This window comes from Pristis pectinata, chromosome 34 (assembly GCF_009764475.1).
Source record: "Pristis pectinata isolate sPriPec2 chromosome 34, sPriPec2.1.pri, whole genome shotgun sequence".
NCBI lineage: Eukaryota > Metazoa > Chordata > Chondrichthyes > Rhinopristiformes > Pristidae > Pristis > Pristis pectinata.
In genome coordinates this window covers 10,441,703-10,465,052 of record NC_067438.1, presented here as the reverse complement: position 1 = coordinate 10,465,052, position 23,350 = coordinate 10,441,703, and the positions used below count along the sequence as shown (strand labels likewise).

The 23,350-nt window shown below is 51.5% G+C and overlaps 1 protein-coding gene across 1 annotated transcript in view; it reads right to left on the bottom strand.

The window, feature by feature from the left end:
• LOC127585866 (ras/Rap GTPase-activating protein SynGAP-like) overlaps positions 1 to 23,350 on the bottom strand; it is a 469,283-nt gene that overhangs the window by 192,013 nt on the left and 253,920 nt on the right. The window contains 1 exon segment of the mRNA XM_052043571.1: positions 5,629 to 5,750. Within this exon segment, the coding sequence (XP_051899531.1) occupies positions 5,629 to 5,750 (122 nt within the window).

The window sequence follows — 23,350 nt, the reverse complement described above, 5'->3', positions numbered from 1 at the left end:
ATTTTACTCAGATTGAGGATTTAAGGAAATTGGTATAGAAATTGTAATTGGGAAAATGAAAGAGACTGAAGACTGCCTGATTCTGACGGTCTACTTCCCTCAGCTTCAGGTGGCTACGAGATAGGGGGTGGATAAGAACACAAGAACATGGGGGGGGATATGGATGGTCAATGTTTCAGATGGAGACTCTTAAACTGGGCTGTCTCTACCCAAAATGTCGACTGTCCATCTTGCCCCACAGGTGCTGCCTGACCCGCTGAGTTCCTCCGCCATTTTGTCTGTTGCTCCAGATTCCAATCTCTTGTGTCTACAAGAAAATAGGAGTAGGAATAGGCCACTCGGCCTCTCAAACCTGCCCCACCATTCTATACAATTGTGGCTGATCTGCCCCAAACCTCTCCTGTGCCAGTTCCCCACAGCCCTCAATCTGCTGATCTTTCAGAAATTTATCTGCCCCCTCTTCAAATACCCTCAGTCACCCAGCTTCCACAACCCTCTTGGGTAGAGAATGCCAGAGGATGAGTTGATCATCCTTAATTGCCCAGATTTTATAGTCTTTGAAGACATCCTTGCCACTCAAGAGAGGAGAACAGAGGGCTATGTGGGAGGGAAGGATTAGATAGATCTTAGAGCAGGATAAAATGTTGGCACAACATTGTGGGCCAAAGGGCCTGTACTGTGCTGTAGTGTTCTATGTTCTAAGTTCTAAGAGAGGAGAAGAGTCTGATATCAGTAGAGAAAATGCCAGAATCTATTGCTGGGGACATGGTAGTTGGAAAACAATAATATTGGGCACAAACAAGACAGATTCAAGAAAGGAAATCAGCATTCAGCAAATCTGTGAGAGTTTATTGAGGACGTAATGAGCAGGTTGATAAGGGAGATGGTGGATTTGGATATAGAAGTTGCCTCAGAAGAGGTTATTACACAGGATTTGTCCCTGTGGAGTTGGGGTAATGTACGAACATGAAATGAGGACTGCCTATATGTTATAACTTGTTGTGTGTACTAAGGATCAGTGGCGCAGTGGGTAGAGCTACTGCCTTACAGCTCCAGAGACCCGGGTTCGATCCCGACCTCTGGCGCTGTCTGTGTGTGTGGCCGTTCTCCCTGTGACTGGGTGGGTTTCCCCCGGGTGCTCTGGTTTCCTCCCACGTCCCAACGACATGCGGGTCGGTGGGTTAATTGGCCAATAAATTGCCCCCAGTGTGTGGGTGAGGGGTAGAACCTGGGGAATCAGGTAGAATCTTTGAAGAGGTTGCAGAGACATAAAGGTGGGTTAGGTGAGCGGGCAACGTGAAATACGTCACCTCGGTGTGGGAAACACAGCATGAGGGGAAAGGTTCAAAGGGGACCTGAGGGGCAACGTTTTCACACAGAGGGTGGTGGGTATCTGGGACAAGCTGCCAGAGGAAGCGGTAGAGGTAGATACAATTCCAATGTTTAAGAGGCATTTAGACAGGTTCATGGATAGGAAAGGTTTACAGGGAAATGGGCCAAACACAGGCAAATGGGACTAGCTCAGGAAGATACCTTGGTCGGCACGGACAAGTTGGGCCAAAGGGCCTGTTCCCTACTGTATAACTCTATGAGTCTAAATGGTGCACGCCATTTAAAGAAAAAAAAGGGGCTGCTCTTCTTCTGAAGGTTCTGAGGTGGACAATGTGGGAACGGTGGGCACTTCAGGAAGGCACCTGGGTCGCCATGGGCAGGTTGGGCCGAAGGGCCTGTTTCCGTGCTGTATGTGACCCTGTGTCAGTGCTCAGAAGGCCTTGGGGATTTATACACCCATCACATGACGTTAACATACCAGCGAAGCAAGTAATTGGGAAGCAGCTGCTTTCTTATTCTCTATCTACAGATGTACGGTGGAGAGCATCCTGACTGGTTGCATCACCGCCTGGTACGGAGGCTCCAATGCGCAGCATTGAAAGAGGCTGCAGAGGGTTGTAGACTCAGCCAGCTCCATCACGGGCACAACCCTCCTCACCATCGAGGACATCTTCAAGAGGCGGTGCCTCAAGAACGCGGCATCCATCACTGAGGACCCTCCGGGACATGCCCTCTTCATGTTACTACCATTGGGGAGGAGGTACAGGAGACTGAAGACTCAACTATTCAAAAACAGCTTCTTCCCCTCTGCCATCAGATTTCTGAATGGTCCATGAACCACCTTGTTATTTTGTTTTTGCACTATTTATTTGTTTTTGTAATTTATAGATATAATTTATAGTCTTTGCACTGTACTGCTGCCACAAAACAACAAATTCCATGTCGTATGTTAGTGATAATAAATCTGATTCTAGTCTATTCTGCTGCAGGAAGGTTGCATAGAATGTGGAACACCGTTAAACTAATCCCTTCTAGATTGCAGAAATCAAATTGAGATTAGGGACAGCTGTCCCCAAGAGAGTGCTCCTACCGACAAAGTGAACAGCGTTATCAGAATGAGCTCCCTGTCCCGTCAGGAAGATGAGAAGAAGTAGTCACGTACTGCACCCCCGATCCAGGAACCAGCAGCTGTGAGACCAACCAAGCCAGGCACGGCAAGGATCTCGCATCGGGAGACGCAAGAGACAGCGGACGCTGGAATCTGGAGCAACCAGCAATCTGCCGGAGGAACTCAGCGGGTCGGGCAGCATCTGTGGGAGGAAAGGAACTGTCGACGTTTCGGGTCAAGACTCTGCACTGGGACTGGTGACCAATTCCTCTCCCTACCACAGACGCTGCCCGATCCGCTGAGTTCCTCCAGCAGACTGTTCGTTGCTCAAGGACCTTGCATCGTTCGCCCCAGTCACCTCGTGACCAACCCTCACCTCACCCACTCTCCTGCCCAGTCAACTGTGGGGATCAAGGCTACAAGGACGTTGATGTCACTGGTCTCAGGGATCCTACAGAGACAATCCCCCACCGACCAACCCCACCCAATGGGGGGGACCCAGAGTGCCATCAGGTCTCGTATTGCTGGGAGGTTCACCACAGGCAGCACCAGGCAACAGAAGGACTGATGTGGGCGGAATGAGCTAACAGAGTCACAGAGTTATACAGCACAGTATAGGCCCTTCGGCCCAACGTCCATTCTGGCCAAGTTGTCCACCTGAGCTAGTCCCATTTGCCTGCGTGTGGCCCATATCCCTCCAAACCTTTCTTATCCATGTATCTTTTAAATGGTGTAACCATACCCACCTCCTTCCCCTGTACCACCACTTCCTCTGGCAGCTCGTTCCATATCCCCACCACCCTCTGTGTGAAAAAGTTGCCCCTCAGGTCCCCTTTAAATCTTTCCCCTCTCACCTTAAACCAATGCCCCCTAGTTTTAGACTCCCCTACCCTGGGGAAAAGACTGTGACTCTTATTTATGCCCGTCATGGTTTTATAAACCTCCTTCAGGTCACCCCTCAACCTCCTACACTCCAGGGAAAAAAGTCCCAGTTTATCCAGCCTCTCCTGATAACTTGAGCCCTCCAGTCCCGGTAACATCCTCGTGAATCTTCTCTGCACCTTTTCTAGCTTAATGTCATCCTCCCTATAGCTGGGCGACCAGAACTGCGCACAATTCTCCAAGGGTCGTCTCACCAACAGCTTGCACAGTTGCAGCGTGACGTCCCAGCTCCTGCGCTCAGTGCCCTAACTGATGGAAGGCCAGCGTGCCAAACGCCTTCTCCACCACCCTGCCCACCTGTGTTGCCTCTTCCAGGGAACCGTGTACCTGGTACCTGTTGGTCTCTCTGTACAATGGTCCTGGGCCCTGCTATTTACTGTGCAAGTCCTGCCCTGGTTTAACTGACCAAAATGCAACATCTCGCATTGTTCGAGTTAAATTTCATCTGCGATCACTTCCCCAATTGATCTAGATCCTGTTGTAGTCTTAGATACCTTCTTCATCTACCATCTTAGATGCCTTCTTCAACATCCACCATACCACCAATGTTGGTGCCCTCTGCAAACTTACTAAGCACATTAACAACATTGTCATCCAAATCGTTAATATACATGAGAAACAATAGTGGACCCAGCACCGATCCCTGTGGCACACCACTGGTCACAGGCCTCCAATCTGAATAACAACCTTCCACCAAGCCAACTTTGGCTCCAATTGGCAACCGATCCCTGCAGGACACCCTGAGATCCTCTCTACCGCCAGCCGATGGCCGAGATCTGGGGCTTAACAAGTGGGCGGTGAGAGGGCAGGGGACCCAACGGCTTGTCGGTGCCTACGCACTGTATGGATCCTACAGCTGACACCTCACTGGCACTTTACCTCAGGACTGAAACTCCGATATTCCCATCGGAAGTCCTGGCGTTCCGGCGCCTGGCTCACTCATTTGTCTGGAATGTGAGCCGGTGGGGTACAGAATGCGGTTGGGACTGGGGTCTGGGCTGTGGGACGGGTGTGTAGCCAGAGACAAGGTTGGGATCTGGAACTCCAGGAGTCGGGAACGGCGGGTGGGTTTGGGACAGGAGCCGGAATCCGGAGTGCTTGGGTACTGCCCGCTCCCTTCAAACTCACCGGGATCACAGGAAAATTTATTATACTGCTGAGTGACATGTAAAAAAATAATTAAACGTGGGTTTGGGGATTCAGAGGAACGTCCAATAGTCCGGCACCAAGGAAGTGGTGAGGGTGCCCAAGTATCGGAGGTTTGCTGCACTTTCCTTCAGCTGGTGCCAGTCTCAGAGAAGAAGGTTGGCTCGTTTAGGGGAGTGGGGGGGGGGGTGGGGGGAGGGAAGAGAGAGAGAGAGAGAGAGAGAGAGAGAGAGAGAGAGAGAGAGAGAGAGAGAGAGAGAGAGAGAGAGAGAGAGAGAGTAGAGAAAGAGTAGAGAGGTAGAGAGAGAGAGGGAGGAGAGATGAACAATGAGAGGGACGAGAGAAAAAGAAACAGAGAGAGAGTGGAGAGAGAGAGAGAGAAATAGAGAACCAGAGGGAGAGACAGCAAGAGGGAGAGAACGAGAGAGAACTAGATAGAGAGAATGAGAAAGAGAAAGCAAGACAGAGCGCAAGAGAAGAGTGAGAGAGAGAAGTCTCTCGAGATGTTCAGATGTTGAACGGACAGAGTCCTGAAGATTAAGGGAATCAGGGAAAATGAAGGATGAACAGTGAGACAGAATTGACATCGAAAACTGCCTGAGGGAGTGGTGGAGACAGGGACCCTCACAACAGTTAAGAAGTACCAAGACAAGCACTTGAATCACCAAGGCTGGCAAGGCAATGGACCAAGTGCTGGTAAGGGGGGATTACATGGCTGGATGCCTGATGGTCAGTACAGAGGTAGTGGGCCGAAGGGCCTGTTCCTGTGTTGGACGACCCCAGCTGACCGAGACAGACCCAATGCTGCCTGCCTACCGCCAGTTCCTTTGGTACAACATCTCCTCCCTGAAGCGTGGACACATGAACAGCCAGGCCTTGACGCTCAGAAACACACCCTCCTACACACGCATATTCCATTTTGTACACGCACGTCCGTGCACACCCGCACAAGACCGGGGTTGCACACGCTCACTCACGAGCACGGACCCGGCTGCGACACGCGCATGAGCACACGAAGCCAGACGCCAGCCCCCCAGAGCAGCCAAAGCAAGGCCTCAAAGGTCAGTGAAAGAGAAAAAAGAAAACCCTCTGCACCCAACCTGTCGTGGTCGGCGCTGCGGAAGCGGGGCAGGATGTGTCGGAAGCTGCTGGTCCGGTCCAGCTTCGGCTGACTCTTGGTCCTCTTGATGGAGCCCTTCAGCCTCCGGCTCAGGAATCCCTGCTGGGAGAAAGGGAGACAGACGTTTAGAGGCAAGGTTGACGTCAGCAAGAGGACAGGACCCCACAGTCTGTATCACACTTCCCGCTGCCTCGGTGAAGCAGCCGGCAGAATCAAAGACCCCTCCCACCCCGGACATTCTCCCTTCTCCCCCTCCCATTGGGCAGAAGATACAGAAGGCTGAGGGCACGTACCACCCAGCTCAAGGACAGCTTCTATACTGCTGTGATGAGACTGTTGAATGGTTCCCTAGTATGATAAGATGGACTCTTGACCTCACAATCTACCTCGTTGTGACCTTGCACCTTATTGTCTGCCTGCACTGCACTTCCTCTGCAGCTGTTACATTTTACTCTGCATTCTGTACTTTTTTAGATTTAGATTTCTTTATTAGTCACATGTACATCAAAACATGCAGTGAAATGCATCCTTTGCGCAGAGTGCTCTGGGGGCAGCCTGCAAGTGTTGCCACACTTCCGGCGCCGACATAGCATGCCCGCAACTTCCTAACCCAGATGTCTTTGGAATGTGGGAGGAAACCGGAGCACCCGGAGGAAACCCACGCAGACACGGGGAGAATGTACACACTCCTTACAGACAGTGGCCGGAATTGAACCCTGGATGCTGGCGCTGTAATAGCGTTACACTAACCGCTACACTACTGTGCCTGCTGAGGTTGTACAAGGTACTGTTTTGCCTTGTACTACCTCGATGCACTGTTGCAATGAATTGATCTGTACGATCCGTACGCAAGACAAGTTTTTCATTGTTCCTCGGTACCAGTGACAATAATAAACCAATACCAATCCCTGCACACACTGACTTACGCTGGACCCACGTCCAAAATGCCCACTGCTTTAATGTTCCAACCTTTCTGTGGCCCGATCCTTGCCTGTCTCTGTAAACCAACACCCAACCTCTCATGTTCCCCTCCCCTCCCCATCTCTGTCACCCCTCACAGGCCCTTACACCCACCCCTACACCCCTCCCCATCTGTCACCTCCCACTACACCTCTCCATCACCCCTACTGCCCCTCCACTCCTCTGTAACTCCTTCTGGCCTCTATCCCCTCCCTCTCTCGTCACCCCCTGCACCCCTGTGCCTGTACCACCTCCATCCCCTATACCCCTCCCCATCTCTGCTCTGTTTACTGGGCTGCTGGTTATCCCGGGTTTTACTGACCCTACCACCAGTCCACTGGGGTCTATATCTCTCTGCCTCTCCCTCTCTCTCACTCTCCCTTGCCCAAGCATTTCTACATCTATACTATGTCTACCCTCACATTTACTTTTAAGGCCCTCCTGTAAAGTCTTTCGGACCTAAAGGTGCTATATAAATGCAAGCTGCTGTTGTTACAAGGGTTTTCCCTGCTTCTTGCAGATAAGGTTATCACTGGCTACAGTGCACAGTGAGTTAAATAATAGTTCCATAAATAAACTACCAGGGACTCTCCAAGCACAGTTATCTTACAGAAAACATTCTAATCCTTCCAGACGAAACAGTGATTTACTTGTACTTCTTGCCGCTAATTACTCAGCACTGGATGCTCACGAGGTAAGTCTCGATATGAAAAAGAGTGGGGTTTGCTTTCCTCGATACCTCTCTCCATTTAGCAAGTGCTAATCAATCACCAATTTAATTGCTCCCCTCCAGCTCCCTGTCCCCTCTGCCCTTGGCCTTCTGCATAGGGAACGTTCATCTCAGACATCCAACATATCCCCTCCCACCACCATCTTGCAACCACTCCACCCCCTCCTGGGCTCAGTCACAACCTCAGCCCTGGTGAATGTGAGGTGATGCACTTTGGGAGGACCAACAAAGGTAAAACAAACCCCATGAGCGGTAGGACCCGGGGAGTACTGAGGAACAATACTTGGTGCACACGTCCAAGGAGACCGACAGTGCAGGTGGGCAAGATGGTGAGGAGGGCACATAGGAAACTTTGCCTTCATTAGCCAGGGCACAGAGTATCCGAGGCACAATTTTATAAAGCATGGGCTGGGCCACACTTGCAGGACTGCGTGCAGTTCTGGTCGCCACACTGTAGGAAGGATACGATGGTGCAGAGGAGGTTCGCCAGGCTGTTCCCTGGGATGGGGCGGTGGAGAGGCTGGGCCAGTTGTCCTTGGAGAGGAGGAGGCTTGAGGGGAGGAACCGGATAGAGGTGTACAGAATCATGAAGGCCACAGAGAACGAGGAACTATTCCCCATCATCTAAAACCAGAGGGCAGAGGTTTGAGGTAACGGTTAGGACACTGAGAGAGGATCTGAGGAAGAATGTTTCTATCCAGAGGGCAGTCGGAATTGGGAACTCACTGCCTGAGTGGTGGTGGTGAACATGGCTGGTCATCCCTGTTCCAGCTCTCTCCTCCCATCCCTTGAACACTGCAGCCCTGAGAACAACATCCAACTCCTTCTGAAGTCTATTTAATGATCTGGCTTCAACTGCTTTCTGTGGGAGAAAAGTCCGCGGGTTCACCATGATCTGGAAGAATGTATTTCCCTCTCCGATGAAAAACATGATGACACTGGAGGAACTCAGCAGGCTAGGCAGCATCGGTGGAGAAAAGCAGGCGGTCAACGTTTCAGATCAGGACTGAGTCCTGAAGAAGGGTCCTGACCCGAAACGTTGACCACCTGCTTTTCTCCACGGATGCTGCCTGGCGTGTTGAGTTCCTCCAGCATCATCGTGTTTTTCATCTGGATTCCAGCATCTGCAGTCCTTTGTTTCTCTACATTTCTCTCTCCTCTCAGTCCTAAATTGCTCACCCCTTATCCTCAGACAGTGACCCCTGGTCCTGATCTCCTGGACGTCAGGAACAGCCCCCCTGCGTCTTATCTGTCCAGTCCTGTTCGGGTTACGCAGGTTTTACAGGAATCCCCACTCATTCATTCATCAAAACTCAGGTGAGCTGAAGCCTAATTGTGTGCAGATCTGGCCACCCCATTACAGGAAGGATGTGGAGACTGTGGAGGGGGTGCGGAAGAGGTTCACCAGGATGCTGCCTGGGTGCAGGCACGGTAGTGTAGCGGTTAGTGTAACCCTATTACAGCGCCAGTGACCCAGGTTCAATTCCGGCCGCTGTCTGTAAGGAGTTTGTACGTTCTCCCCGTGTCTGCGTGGGTTTCCTCCGGGTGCTCCGGTTTCCTCCCACATTCCAAAGACGTACAGGTTAGGAAGTTGTGGGCGTGCTATGTTGGTGCCGGAAGCGTGGCGACACTTGTGGGCTGCCCTCAGAACACTCTATGTAAAAGACGCTTTTTGCTGTGTTTCGATGTACATGTGACTAATAAAGAAATCTTATCTTATTAGAGGGTATGAGCTGTAAGGAGAGGTTGGACAGACTTGGGTTGTTTTCTATGGAGTGTCGGAGGCTGAGGGGAGACCTGATAGAAGTTTATGAAATTATGAGAGACCGAGATATGGTAGATAGTCTTTTTCCCAGGGTAGAAACGTCAATCTCTAGATGGCATGGGTTTAAGCTGAGAGGGGGAAAGTTTAAGGGAGGTTTTTATGAAGCAGGTTTTTTTTGCACGGAGAGCAGTGGGTGCCTGGAACGGGCTGCCAGGGGTGGGGGTGGAAGCAGACACGGGAGTGGTGTTTAAAAGGCATTTGGACAGACACATGAACAGGCAGGGAGTGGAGGGATATGGACCGTGTGCAGAGAGGTGGGATTATAAAAGAAGATATTTCTTTATCAGTCACATGTACATCGAAACACACAGTGAAATACATCTTTTGCGTAGAGTGTTCTGGGGGCAGCCCGCAAGTGTCGCCACGCTTCTGGTGCCAACATAGCATTCCCACAACTTCCTAACCCGTACGTCTTTGGAATGTGGGGGGAAACCGGAGCACCCGGAGGAAACCCATGCAGACACGGGGAGAACGTACAAACTCCTTACAGACAGCGGCGGGAATTGAACCCAGGTCATTGGCACTGTGATAGCATCACGCTAACCGCTACACTACTGTGTAGTTTGGATTGGCATGGTGTTCAGCACAGACATGGTGGGCCGAAGGGCCTATTCCTGTGCTGTACTGCTCTCTGTTCTGTGTTCTATGTTCTATGTCCCATGTCATTGACCCAATTTCTCCTCCTGTGTGAATCCGATAAGTTTTCAGCTGCTAAGTGCAAAAACCCACTATGCCACTGATTGGTCCAATGAACCTTTGCTGAACTCCATCCACAGCAAGAACCACCTAAGCTTTCCGGGTTCCCGAGAAGGTTAAAATCAAAGCCCAGCCCGCACCCTGTCAGGGGACCAACTAGCGGCCGATATCATCGGCAGGGGTGTGCTGCCATCATCAGGTCACCGATATAACTACAGACACAAGAGGATCTGCGGATGCTGGAATCTGGAGCAACACACAGACACACACGAAGTGCTGGAGGGACTCAGCAGGTCGGGCAGCATCTGTGGAGGGAAATAAACAGTCGACATTTCGGGTTGTGACCCGTCGTCAGGACTGGAGAGGAAGAGGGCAGAAGCCGGAATAAGAAGGTGGGGAGAGGGGGAGGAGCACACGCAGGCAGGTGATAGGTGAGTCCAGGTGAGGGGGGAAGGGTGGTGGGGAGGGGAAGAGGGGGGAGATGTGAGAAGCTGAGGGGTGATAGGTAGAATAGGCAAAGGGCTGAAGGAGGAGGAATCCGGTGGGAGAGGGCAGTGGACCTTGGAATAAAGGGAGGGAGGCGGGGAATAGATGGGCAAGTCATGAGGATGGGGGAGGGGAAAGAGAAGGAGGGAGGGGGCCACAGGGATGAGGGAAGACAAGGGGGGGGGAGCAGAGGGGTTACCAGGTTAGAGAAATCAATGTTGAGGCCGTCAGGCTGGAGACTCCCAAGGCGGAATACGAGGTGTTGTCCCTCCAACCTGCGCCTGGCCTCAACGTGGCAGTAGAGGAGGCCGTGGACAGACCTGTCAGTGTGGGAGCGGGATGTGGAATCGAAGTGGGCGGCCACCGGGAGGTCCCGGCTGTTGCGGCGGACGGAGTGAAGGTGCTCGACGAAGCGGCCGCCCAATCTGCAGAGCCACGTTTGTGTCTGTCCAGGGGAGAGACACAGGCACGGGGTGCGTCTGTGGAGCCGGGTCATCGGTTCGCTGGTGTCTGTTTAACCATTGCGACGCCAAGTTCACAGCACACACCCAGAGGCAGAGCGTAGAACAGTATAGCACAGGAACAGGATCTTTGGCCCACCGGGTCTGCGCCAATTAAACTAATCCCATCTGCCTGCACATGATCCACATCCCTCCAGTCCCTGCATGTGTCCGTCCACGAGCCTCTTAAACATTACCGTCCTATCTACCTCCACCGCCACCCCTCACGGCCCGTTCCAGGCACCCACCACCCTCTGTGTTAAAAACCTGCCTTATAAATCTCCTTTAAACATTCCCCCCTCAACTTAAATCCATGCCCTCTAGTATTTGACATTTCAACCCTGGGAAAGAGATACCGGCCTGTCTCTTGCAAGGACACGATCCCTTTTTCTCAATTTCTCTGCCTCCGCCGCATCTGCTCCCACGGTGAGGCTTTCCACTCCAGGACATCCGAGATGTCCAACTTCTTTCCTAACCGTGGCTTCCCCCTCCGACTGTGGTCGGGAAAGCTCGCACCTGCATCTCTGCCATTTCCCGCACCTACACTCTCACCCCCACCCCTCCCAGACCCAACATTCAGCCTCTGCAGTCCTTTGTTTCTCCAGCTGTCTATCTGTGCCTCTCATCATTTTATAAACCTCCATCAGGTCTCCCCTCAGCCTCCGCCGCCCCAGAGAAAACAACCCAAGTTTGTCCAGCCTCTCCTTAAGTAAGGCTCATGCTCTCTAATCTGGTGGAGGGGAGGGGAGGGGAGGGTTGAGGGGAGTGTGATATGGGTGGAGGGGAGGGGAGTGGAGGTTGAGGGAAGGGGAGGGTTGAGGGGAGAGTGATGTGGGTGGAGGGGAGGGGAGTGGAGGTTGAGGGAAGGGGAGGGTTGAGGGGAGAGTGATGTGGGTGGAGGGGAGGGGAGTGGAGGTTGAGGGAAGGGGAGGGTTGAGGGGAGAGTGATGTGGGTGGAGGGGAGGTGGGGGACAGGAGCAGGGAGATGAGCAGCCTGATTCTGAGGGTGGAGGAGAGGGAGTTGGAAGGGGAGTGAAGGAAGAGGGACGGGGGTGGTCTCTGGGACTGGGTAGGGGTTGGGTGTCGGAGGGACATCGGTGGCTGGGGACAGAGTCCACCAGGTAAGTGTAGTGGGGGAGAGGTGTATGTAACTCAGACTGTTGTAAACCCTGCCAGGGACGGACACCACTTCCCCAGAGACGGCAACCACAGGTTAAAGCTAAACTGTGTCAGCACCGTTTAATTAGTGACGGAGAGCTGGTGCCGAGGCACAGGAAGCCTCTGATCCTCGGCAAAGCCCCATCACACCAATCCCCAGGGCAAGGACTGAACAGCTTTCGGCTGCGTCTCCAGGGTTACAGGGAACTCAGTCTTGCTGCAAAATAAGACATCTTTTTATAGCCAGCTGGAGCTCTCGATAATTATTGGCTCCCGCATCACTTGAGTGTGGCGTGTGTGTGTGTGTGTGTGTGTGTGTGTGTGTGTGTGTGTGTGTGTGTGTGTGTGTGTGTGTGTGTGTGTGTGGGTGTGTGGGGTGTGGGAGTGTTTGTGTGGGTGTGTGTGGGTGTTGGAGTGTTTGTGTGTGTGTCTGAGGGAATGTGTGTGTGTAGGAGTGTGTGTGTGTGAGTGTAGGAATGTGTGTGTGTGGGTGTGTGTGTGTCTGAGAGAACGTGTGTGTGTAGGAGTATGTGTGTGTGTGGGAGTATGTGTGTGGGAGTGTGGGAGTGTGTGTGTGTGGGAGTGTGTGTGTGTGGGAATGTGTGTGAGGGCGTGTGCGCGCGTGGGGCAGACTCCTGGTTAACAGGTGGTTTTTGAGTTTTAACGCGGGTGGTCAGATCAGTGTGTGCACAAGAACACCTCAGCCGGCCAGAGGAGGGAGGCTGAGAACTTTCCCCAGAGGCAGCTGATTTATGCACGCTGTTTGCAAAGGAAATATGCATTAAACGGAACTGCTCACTCATTCACTTCCAGCACACGGGGAGGTAGCACAAGTTGCATCCATCACACCCCGTGTTATGTACACAGGGAGGCAGCACAGTGGCTCAGCGGGAAGAGCCGCTGCCTCACAGCTCCAGAGACCCGGGTTTGATCCCAGTCTCCGGCGCTGTCTGTCTGTGTGGAGTTTGCACCTTCTCCCTGTGACCGCGTGGGTTTCCCCCAGGTGCTCCGGTTTCCTCCCATGTCCCAACGCCGTGCGGGTCGGTGGGTTAATTGGACACTGTAAATTGCCCCCAGTGTGTGGATGAGGGGTGGAATCTGGGGGGGAGCTGATGGGAATGAGGGGAGAATAAAAAATGGGATTGGTGTAGATGGGTGGTTGATGGTCGGCACGGACTCGATGGGCCGAAGGGCCTGTTTCCTTGCTGGATGGCTCTGTGTCATTAAGCACCGGAGAACGCAGATTGAATTTCTTTAGCTGCTGGTGATAGACTCATATCCCACGCCTTCCTCCCTCAACACCTTGAGCATCGACCGGAGACCTAACCAGCTCCCAACATCACATCCGTAGTTATTTATGCGGTGAGTTCATCTGTCTTCTTACGAATGCTGCGTGTGTTCAGGTAAAGTACTTTCATTTTGGTCTTTGGCTGTTTGGATTCAGAACTGGCTTGTCCATAGAAGACAGAGGGTAAAGGGACTTGGGAGTCCGAGTGCAGGATTCCCTCAGGGTTAACTTTCAGGTTGAGTCGGTAGTAAGGAAGGCAAATGCAATGTTAGCATTCATCTTGAGATGACTAGAATAGAAAAGCAAGGATGTAATGCTGAGGCTTTATAAGGCGTTGGTCAGACCACGTTTGGAGTATTGTGAGCAGTATATCTAAGGAAGGATGTGCTGGCATTGGAGAGGGTCCAGAGGAGGTTTACAAGAACGATCCTGGGGATGGAAGGGTTAATGTATGAGGAACGTTTGATGGCTCTGGGCCTGTTTAGAAGGATGAGGGGAAATATCATTGAAACCTACTGAATATTGAAAGGCCTGGATAGAGTGGACGTGGAGAGGATGATTCCTGTAGTAGGAGAGTCCAGGACCAGAAGGCACAGCCTCAGAATAAAGGGACGTCCCTTTAGAAACGTGGAAAACCTACAGCACAATTCAGGCCCTTTGGCCCACAAAGCTGTGCCGAACATGTCCCTACCTTAGAAATTACTAGGCTTACCCATAGCCCTCTATTTTTCTCAACTCCATGTACCTATCCAAAAGTCTCTTAAAAGACCCTATCGTATCCGCCTCCACCACCGTTGCCGGCAGCCCGTTCCACACACTCACCACTCTGTGAGTAAAAAACTTACCCCTGACATCTCCTCTATACCTACTCCCCAGCACCTTAAACCTGTGTCCTCTTGTGGCAACCATTTCAGCCCTGGGGAAAAGCCTCTGACTATCCACCTGATCAATGCCTCTCATCATCTTATATACCTCTATCAGGTCCCCCTAGAACAGAGACAAGGAGGAATTTCTTCAGCCAGAGGGTGGTGAATCTGTGGAATTCATTGCCACAGACGGCTGTGGAGGTCAAGTCACTGGGTGTATTTAAGGCAGAGATTGACATGTTTTTGATTGGTGGGGGGGGGGAGGGGTTAAGGGTTATAAGGAGAAGGTGGGAGAATGAGGTTGAGAACAAACACAGCCATGTTTGAATGGTGGAGCAGACTCGATGGCCCAACTTTGCTCCTATGTCTTTTGGGCTTTACTAAGAAAATATCTGGGGAGAGAACACTACCTCAGAAAATTGTCCCATTCAAGCCTGTGATACGGCTCAACGATCCAGCAATCTCTGGACCCACTTTAGTTTATCCGGTGGACAAGGAAAGAGTTAACCACAAGCAGTGTTGGGCAATCCATCATCAGGACTTTGCAGAGCGGGATGACTGGTGTTTACAACCAGAGATCTCTCACCGAGTTCCCAAAACACAGCTGGATTTATCATGATGACAGGATTTTTTTTAGGGGAGGAGTGAAATCGCAGGTTTCACGGCTCAAACAGGACGGTATTTTGTGAAGACACAAAAACTATCTTCCCAAAATATCTTCCTGTTTGAGAGATTGTAGATGCTGGAATCTGGGCCAACGAACAAACTGCTGGAGGAACTCAGCGGGTCAGGCAGCGTCTGTGGGGGGGACGTTTCGGGTCGGGACCCTTCATCCGGACTAGAGGGGAGATAGCCAGTATAATGAGGTGAGGGGAAGGGTGGGGCAGGTGACAGGTGCATCCAGGTGACCGGGGGGGGGTGGGTAACAGGCAGATGGGGAGGGGAGAGTAGGAACAGAGGGCTGCAGGTGGTGGGGTCTGATAGGAGAGGAAGTGGAGCGTGGAACCAAGTGAGGGAGGTGGGGAGGGGGTGCAGATGGGAACAATAGGGGCAGGGGACCCAGTGGGAGAGAGTTCTATAGGGTCCAGAGTGCATGATGCTGGTTGATGAGTTAATCGGCTGTAAATTGCCCCTAGTGTGTGGGTGAGGGGTGGAACCTGGGAGGAGTTGAGGGGGAATGTGGGGAGAACATACACAGAACATAGAACAGTACAGCACAGGAACAGGCCCTTTGGCCTACCGTGTTGTGCCAAACTAATTAAACTAGTAATTAAACGCCTAACTGAACTAATCCCTTCTACCTACACAATGCCCATATCCCTCTGTTTTCTGTACATCCATGTGCCTAGCTAAGAGCCTCTTAAACACCTCGATTGTATCTGCCTCCACCGCTAGCCCTGGCAGCACATTCCAGGCACCCGCCACTCTCTGTGGAAAAAAAAACTTGCCCCGCACATCTCGTTTGAACTTACCCCCTCTCACCTTAAATGCACGGCCTTCAGTATTAGACATTTCGATCCTGGGCAAATGATACTGGCTGTCTACTCTTATCTATGCCCCTCATAATCTTATAAACCTCTATCAGGTCTCCCCTCAGCCTCCGCCACCCCAGAGAAAACGATCCAAGTTTGTCCAACATCTCCTTATAGCACATGCCTTCGAATCCAGGAAGCATCGTGGTGAACCTCTTCTGCACCCTCTCCAAAGCCTCCACATCCTCCCTATAATGGGGGTGACTAGAATTGAATGCAATACTCCAGATGTGGCCTGACTGGAGTTTTTTAAAGCTGCAACATAACTTCCCAACTCTTGAACTCAATTCCTTGACTAATGGAGGCAACCATGCCATATGCCTTCTTTACCACTCTGTCAACCTGTATAGCCACCTTCAGGGAGCTATGGACTTGGACCCCAAGATCCCTCTGCACATCAACACTCTCAAAGGTCCTGCCATTAACAGTGTACGGTCCCTTTACATTTGATCTCCCAAAGTGCAACACCTCACATTTTGCTGGGTTAAACTCCATCTGCCATTTCTCCGCCCATATCTGCAACGGACCTATATCCCGCTGTATCCTTTGGCAATCTCCGACACTATCCATCAATCTTCATATCGTCTGCGAACTTACTAACCCACCCATCTACATTTTCATCCAGGTAGTTTATATTTCTCACAAACAGCAGGGGTCCCAGTACGGATCCCTGTGGAACACCGCTAGTCACAGGTCTCCAGCTAGAAGAAGTCCCATCGACAACTACCCTCTGTCTTCTATGGACAAGCCAGTTCTGAATCCAAACGGCCAATTCACTGCGGATCCCACGCATCTTAATCTTCTGGATGAGTCTCCCATGAGGGACCTTGTCAAAGGCCTTACTAAAGTCCATGTGGACAACATCCATGGTTCTACCCTCATCAATGTCAAGGGAATAAATGGAAAACAAACACAGTCTTGGAAACTGTAACCCCTCCGCTCTCCCTCCCAAGTTCTGAGGAAGGGTCACCAACCCGAAACGTTGACTGGCTTCTTTTCCCACAGGTGCTGCCTGACTGGCTGAGATCTTCCAGCATTTTCTGGTTTTTATTTCTAAATGGGATGAGCGTGGGATCAGTGGGGGTCTGATGGTCAGCACAGACTCGGTGGGCTGAAGGGCCTGTTCCCGTGATGTAATACTCTATGTTTCTCACATCTAGTTCAGTTAATTTAGTTCTAGGCTCCATTAAGGGTGGTGTTAGCATCTTTAATCCAGGGACTTGTACAGCACAGAAACAGGCCCTTTGGCCCACCATGCCCATGCTGTCTGTCGTATATATCTACAATAATCCCATTTACCAGCACTCACTCCATAGCCTTCTACACCTCAGTGATTCAGGTGCCTGTCCAGATGCTTCTTAAATGCTGTGAGGGTCTCTGCCTCCACCGCCCACCCCCCCAAGGCACCCTGGGTGAGCTGGGCTCACGTGAGCTGATGGACAGAGGAGGCAGGGAGGAGACATCGGGGGCTGATGATGCTGGAGCCTGCAGCAGGATACAAACTGCTGGAGGAACGTAGCAGGTTGACCAACTGGTTTGCAAAGTGATCTCTACCCAGAAAGATGCTTGAGGCAGATTTACAGCAGCATTCGAAAGAGAATCTGATGTGTATTTGACTGAAAAACTTGCTGGACTGCTGGCTGCCACAGTAGCACAGCGGGTAGAGCTGCTGTCTCACAGCACCGGAGACCCGGGTTCGATGCCGACCTCTGGTGCTGTCTGTGTGTGTGGAGTTTGCACGTTCTCCGGATGACCGCGTGGGCTCCCCCTGCCCCCCCGAGTGCTCCAGTTTCCTCCCAATTCCGAAGGACATGCGGGTTGGTGGGTTAATCGGCCCCTGTAAATTGCCCCCAGTGTGTTGGTGGGGATGCGGACAAACTTGGGTTGTGTTCTCTGGAACGTCGGAGGCTGAGGGGAGATCCAAAATAACGTTTATAAAATGAGAGGGGTAGACAGAATCTTTTCTCGCAGGGGGAAAATGTCAAATACCAGAGGACGTGCATTTAAGGCAAGAGGGGGAAAGTTTCAAGGAGATGTTTGGGGCAAGCTTTTTTATACAGAGAGTGGTGGGTGCCTGGCACGGGCTGCCGGGGGTGGTGGTGGAGGCAGTTACATTGAGTTAGTACAGAGTGCATTGAGGTAGTACAGGTAAAAACAGTAACAGTACAGAGTAAAGTGTCACAGCTACAGAGAAAGTGCAGTGCAATAAGGTGCAAGGTCACAACAAGGTAGATCGTGAGGTCAGAGTCCATCTCACTGTATAAGGGAACTGTTCAATAGTCTTATCACAGTGGGGTAGAAGCTGTCCTTAAGTCTGGTGGTACGTGCCCTCAGGCTCCTGTATCTTCTACCTGATGGAAGAGGAGAGAAGAGAGGATGACCCGGGTGGGTGGGGTCTTTGATTATGCTGGCTGTTTCACCAAGACAACGAGAGGTAAAGACAGAGTCCAAGGAGGGGAGGCTGGTGTCTGTGATGCGCTGGGCTGTGTCCATAACTGTTGAATTGACCTGTATGATCGGTTTGTAAGACAAGTTTTTCCACTGTACCTCGGTACAAGTGACGATAATAAACCAATACACGATTGTGGTGTTTGAGAGGCTTTCAGATAGACTCATGAATATGCAGGGTATGGAGGGATGCGGATCGTGTGCAGGTAAAACAGATTTAGTTTAATTCGGCACCCGGTTTTGTCACAGACATGGTGGGTCGATTCGCCTGTTCCTGTGCTGTGCTGTTCTATCTGCGTTCTAAAGATTACAAAGAAAATCAGTCGGGAGTGGAATTCTGTGAGTGGCCACAGAAATGAGGGGCTGAACTGCCTATAATAAGAGGTCTGGAAATCAAACGGGCACAGTCCTCTCACTGGACGGCAAGTGCATCTGCAAAGATTAGGCAGCCTCAGTGTTCACTACAGCGAGTTGATCAGTAACATGAACTGCTTTTCAAACAGGTTAGACAAGCTAACGTGTAGCAGCAGAGAGGCCGGAGGTGTTACCTTTATCCGAAGGGATCGGTACAGGGAGTGTTCTGGCTTGGGTCGGACCCGTCGCTGTCTCAGTGAGCTGCTCCGTTCTCTCAGGAACCGTCTCAAGCTCATGGTCTCCACCGCCACTTCTCCCCCAAACCTCCCCCCCGGGCACCTTGACACCCCCCCGACTCTGCACTTCCTGCCGCTCCGGGTTCTGCCGCTCTGCGCCGCAGTAACAATGATGTCACCGGCCAGGGTTAACCACCCCCCCCCACCCCCCGCTGGGTTGCGGTCACCCAGCTCCTCCACCTCCGCCCTACCTTGGACACGTGCCTCAATGGGCGGATCCTCTAGAGTCTGAAGGTCAGGGGCTCAAATTCCACCCTGGAGATCTGAGGTGAGACACTCCCAGACTGGCCCCCCCCCCCCCCCCCCGGGGCAGGGGTGGGGACAACACTCTGTCATCGCAGTGCCTCAGACACAGCGCAGACTAAGCTTCACCCCAAAGCTCCCTCAGCAAAGAGAGACAGCCACCATCTGACCGGTGGCTTGGCAAGTGTTAAACACGCTGCCTTTAAAACTCCATTCAAAGCTGCTCCTCCCTTTCTCTGGAATCTCCTGTTCCCTCTGGGCAGAGGTGAGTACGCACCGGTGAAGCTTACAAGTGCACGGATCCAGCGACCCAGGTTCAATCCCAACCTCTGGCTGTGTGGGGTTTGCATCTTCTCCCTGTGACCACGTGCATCTCCCACCCCCACCCGTGGGTGCTCCGGTTCCCCTCCCACGTCCCAAAGATGTGGGAGTCAGTGGTTCAGTTGTCTGCTGTAAATTGCTTCCCCCCGGTGTGTGGGTGAGGGGTCGAGCTGATGGAAGTGTGGGGAGTCATCGAGCCAGCAGGGAAACAGGCCCTTTGGCCCAACTCGTCCATGCTGACCAAGGTGCCTTCCTGAGCGCATCGCATCAGCCTGCGTTTGGCCCGTATCCCTCTGAACCTTTCCTATCCACGTACCTGTCCAAATGCCTTTTACGTGTTGTAATTGTACCTGCCTCTGCCACTTCCTCTGGCAGCTCGTTCCACATATTTCAATAGCACCTGGGAAATTTCCACTAGATTAAAGGTGCCATATAAATGGACAGTGTTGTAGTTTAGTGTTAGGTTGTGAGAGTGAATGTGTGTGACTGAGATTATGTGTTTGCATTTATTTACAGAAGTATAGGCGTGTGTGTGTGTGTGTGTGTGTGTGTGTGTGTTTTTCTGGGCGGGAGGGGGAGGGAAAGTGCAGAGTGAAGTATTTCTGTGTTTGAGAGAATGTGTGGGAGAATATAGAAGACAGATAGATGTGTTTATGTCAATAAGTTTGAGAGAATGTGAATGTGGGAGACAGTGTATCTGAGAGTGTGTCTGTGGAAAATGTGTGGGAGAGTGTGTGTGAAGCCTTGTGAGGGAGAGTTTGAGACTGTGTATGTGTGTGGGCAATGCAGTATGTGGGAGTGTGTGTGTGTTTGGGAGATAAGGGGGTAAGGGTATAAGCACAACTGTATGGAGAGTACGAGGGGGTGTGTGCGCATGGGTGAATTGAATGTACAGGTAATTGAGAGTGTGTGTATTTAATCTGTATGTGTCTGTCTGCCTGTGTGTGTCTCTGCATGTGTGTGTGGCTGTGTGTGTGTGTCCGGCTTTGTGTAAGTGTGGAATGGGTGGGCTTCTGTGTGTGTGTTAGTGTGCATGTGCTAGTGTGCATATGGGTGTAGTTCTGCAAGTGTGTGTCTGCCTGTAGGTGTGGAATGAGGAGTGTGTGCCTGTGTCGGGTTTATTGTCATCTGCACACGTCCATGTGTGTACAGGTGCAATGAAAAACTTACTTGCAGCAGCATCACAGGCACAGAGCATCAGATACACAACATTCACAAGCAAAAGATAAATTAGCACCATTAATTATACAAAATTATACAACAAAGAACACAAATAGAACAAAAAAAAATCAGTCCATTGTAATGCCAAGTGCTCATAGTATTGCTGTACTGAGGCAGTGATTAGGGATGTGCCCGTGATGTATCGGGCTGAGTCCACTACTCTCTGCAGCTTCTTGTGTTCCTGCACATTCGAATTGCCGTACCAGACCATGGCGCAACCAGTCAGGCCAGTTTCAATAGTACAACTGTAGGAGCTTGTTGGAGAGTGCTGTGTGTGCCTGTGTTAATGTGGAATTGGGGGTTGTATGTCTGTGAACATACCTCTCTGAGCCGGTCCATAACCCCTCAGGTTCCTGGTTATTATCAGGTGTTTTAAGCTGTTGTATTTTCATTGGCAGGAAATTGGAAACATAACGGCCGTATTTGTGGGGAGTGGGACCACCTATTCCCCGGTTACACCCGATCCCGGGCAGAAGCAGGTATTGGGTGGACATCACCGCCCCACTGAGCAAATATTTCAGGTGTTGGCCCCTTTCAGTTGCCAGGCAGGGGGCTTGGAGACAACGGCTGCTCGGGGTGAAGCAGTACTGGGTCAAAGAGCTTCAGCCAAAGTAACATGGGCAGGTTAAAGGTCACAGGATCAAGGCCAGCCCTGACCACGGCAATATTGGCAAAGTATCCAAATGAAATTGTGGGGACACCGTGTACGGGGACTGGGGGCGGGTACCCACACACACAGGGACACCGTGTACGGGGACCGGGGGCGGGTACATACACACACACACACGGGGACACTGTCTCTCTTTGCAAGGAAATAGGAGAGTGGGGGGGGGGGGGAGAGAGAGAGAGAGAGTGGGGGGGAGAGAGAGAGAGAGAGAGTGGGGGGGAGAGAGGGAGACGTGCAAAGAGAGTGGGGGAGAGAGAGAGGGGCAGAGAGTGGGGGGGAGAGGGGCAGAGAGACGGGCGAGAGAGGGGGGGAGAGTGGGGGGGGGAGAGGGGGGGAGAGAGGGGGGGGAGAGGGGGGGGAGAGGGGGGGGAGGGGGGGGGAGAGAGGGGGGGGAGACAGGGGGGGGAGAGGGGGGAGGAGGAGGGGGAAGATGGGAGAGAGAGAGAGGAGGCAGAGGGAGGTAGGGAGCAGGTGGAAAGGAGAGGGAAGGAGGCAGAGACAGAGCCATGGAAGGGTGAGCTGGGAATTGGCCGTGTCTGCACCCTGCTGTGACCCCTGTTATGAACCCTTGGACCCTGTACATGGAAGGAGAGTTGGGACTACAGACTGCCCCTCAGACAGCCCAGCACACAGAAGTGCCTTTCACAGGATCAGGACCCTCATCAACACTCAAACACCCAGTGCCAGAATCTCTTGGAACCACACCAATGGTCTTGACTGCCTCTCTGCATTCTTTCCAGTGAATTGAGGGGAGGGAAAGTTCCAGCAACACGATTAACATACATTGAGGCATCCTGATGTGTGTGTGGAGTCTCACTCTTTCTTATTTGATTTGTAAAGGACCCAGGCCACTACGAATACTCTGATATCTCTCACTTAAACTCGTCTGAACCCAAATGAAATTTGAAAAAAACTGCAGGTCCTGGAAATCTGAAACAAATATAGAGTGTCTGGGTCAAAACATTAACTCTGTTTGTCCCTCCATAGATGCTGTCTGACCTGCTGAATGTTTCCATCTTTGACCTCAAAGTCAAAATTAAAGTTGAGTTTATTGTCATATGCACAACTGCATGCTTGCAGCAGCCTCACAGACACTTGGCATCAGAGACACAACATTCACAAGAAAAACAAATTAACAACATAAATTATACAAAATTTTATACGACAGAACACAATTAGAACAAAAAAAATCCCAAAGTCTATTACAGTGGAAGATGGTCACAATAGTGTTGCTGCATTGAGGTAGTGATTAGGGTTGTGCAGGTTGGTTCAAGAACCGAATGGTTGAAGGGAAGTAGCTGTTCCTGAACCTGGTGGTGTGGGACTTCAGGCTTCTGTACCTCCTGCCCGATGGGAGCTGCGAGAAGATGGCACAGCCCAGATGGTGGGGATCTTTGATGCAACATTAACTCTGTTTCTCTCTGCCTGACCTGCTGGGTGCTTCCAACATCTTCTGATTTTATGTCTAAACCCAATCCATAAATATTTGAAGGTATTGTTTGCATCTAACCTATATACTTTGGGAGTCTTTGAAGCAACAACGTAGAGAGAATTCTTCTGTGTATTTAAACAGTTTTTTTAAAATCTAGTTGGCCACTAGAAATCGTGTGAGTGTGTCGTAGGATCTGGGGGACGTTGAGGGGACTATAGGGAGAATGAAATGGGGACACAGGAGACGGAATGCTGGAATCTGGAGCAGTCAGTGTAATTGGGTGGTTAATGGTCAGCGTGAACTTAGTGAGCTGAGGTGCCTGTGACTGTGCTGTCAGACTCTGTGCTAACAATACAAGGCAAAACTGTGGGCCAATGCATGGGCTTTGCTGCACTGCCCCCTGTTCAAAAGCCAGCATACATTTGCAGCATTGGAATAAGTGGATTGAAAATAAAGACAACTTCAGTGACGAGCTGCTAATTAAATAATGGCCAGGGTGCTTGTGAGGGGAGACAGGCCGTTCCCCCACGGACATTGTGACAGAATGCCAGATCGTCTGACGGGAAGCCATTGCCACAAGGTGAGCTTTGGGAACAGATTAGCGTTGTATGTATTGTATATATTATTGACGGAGTGTGGGATTCGTAACAATTGAAGACCTCACCGTTGTTACCAGGGC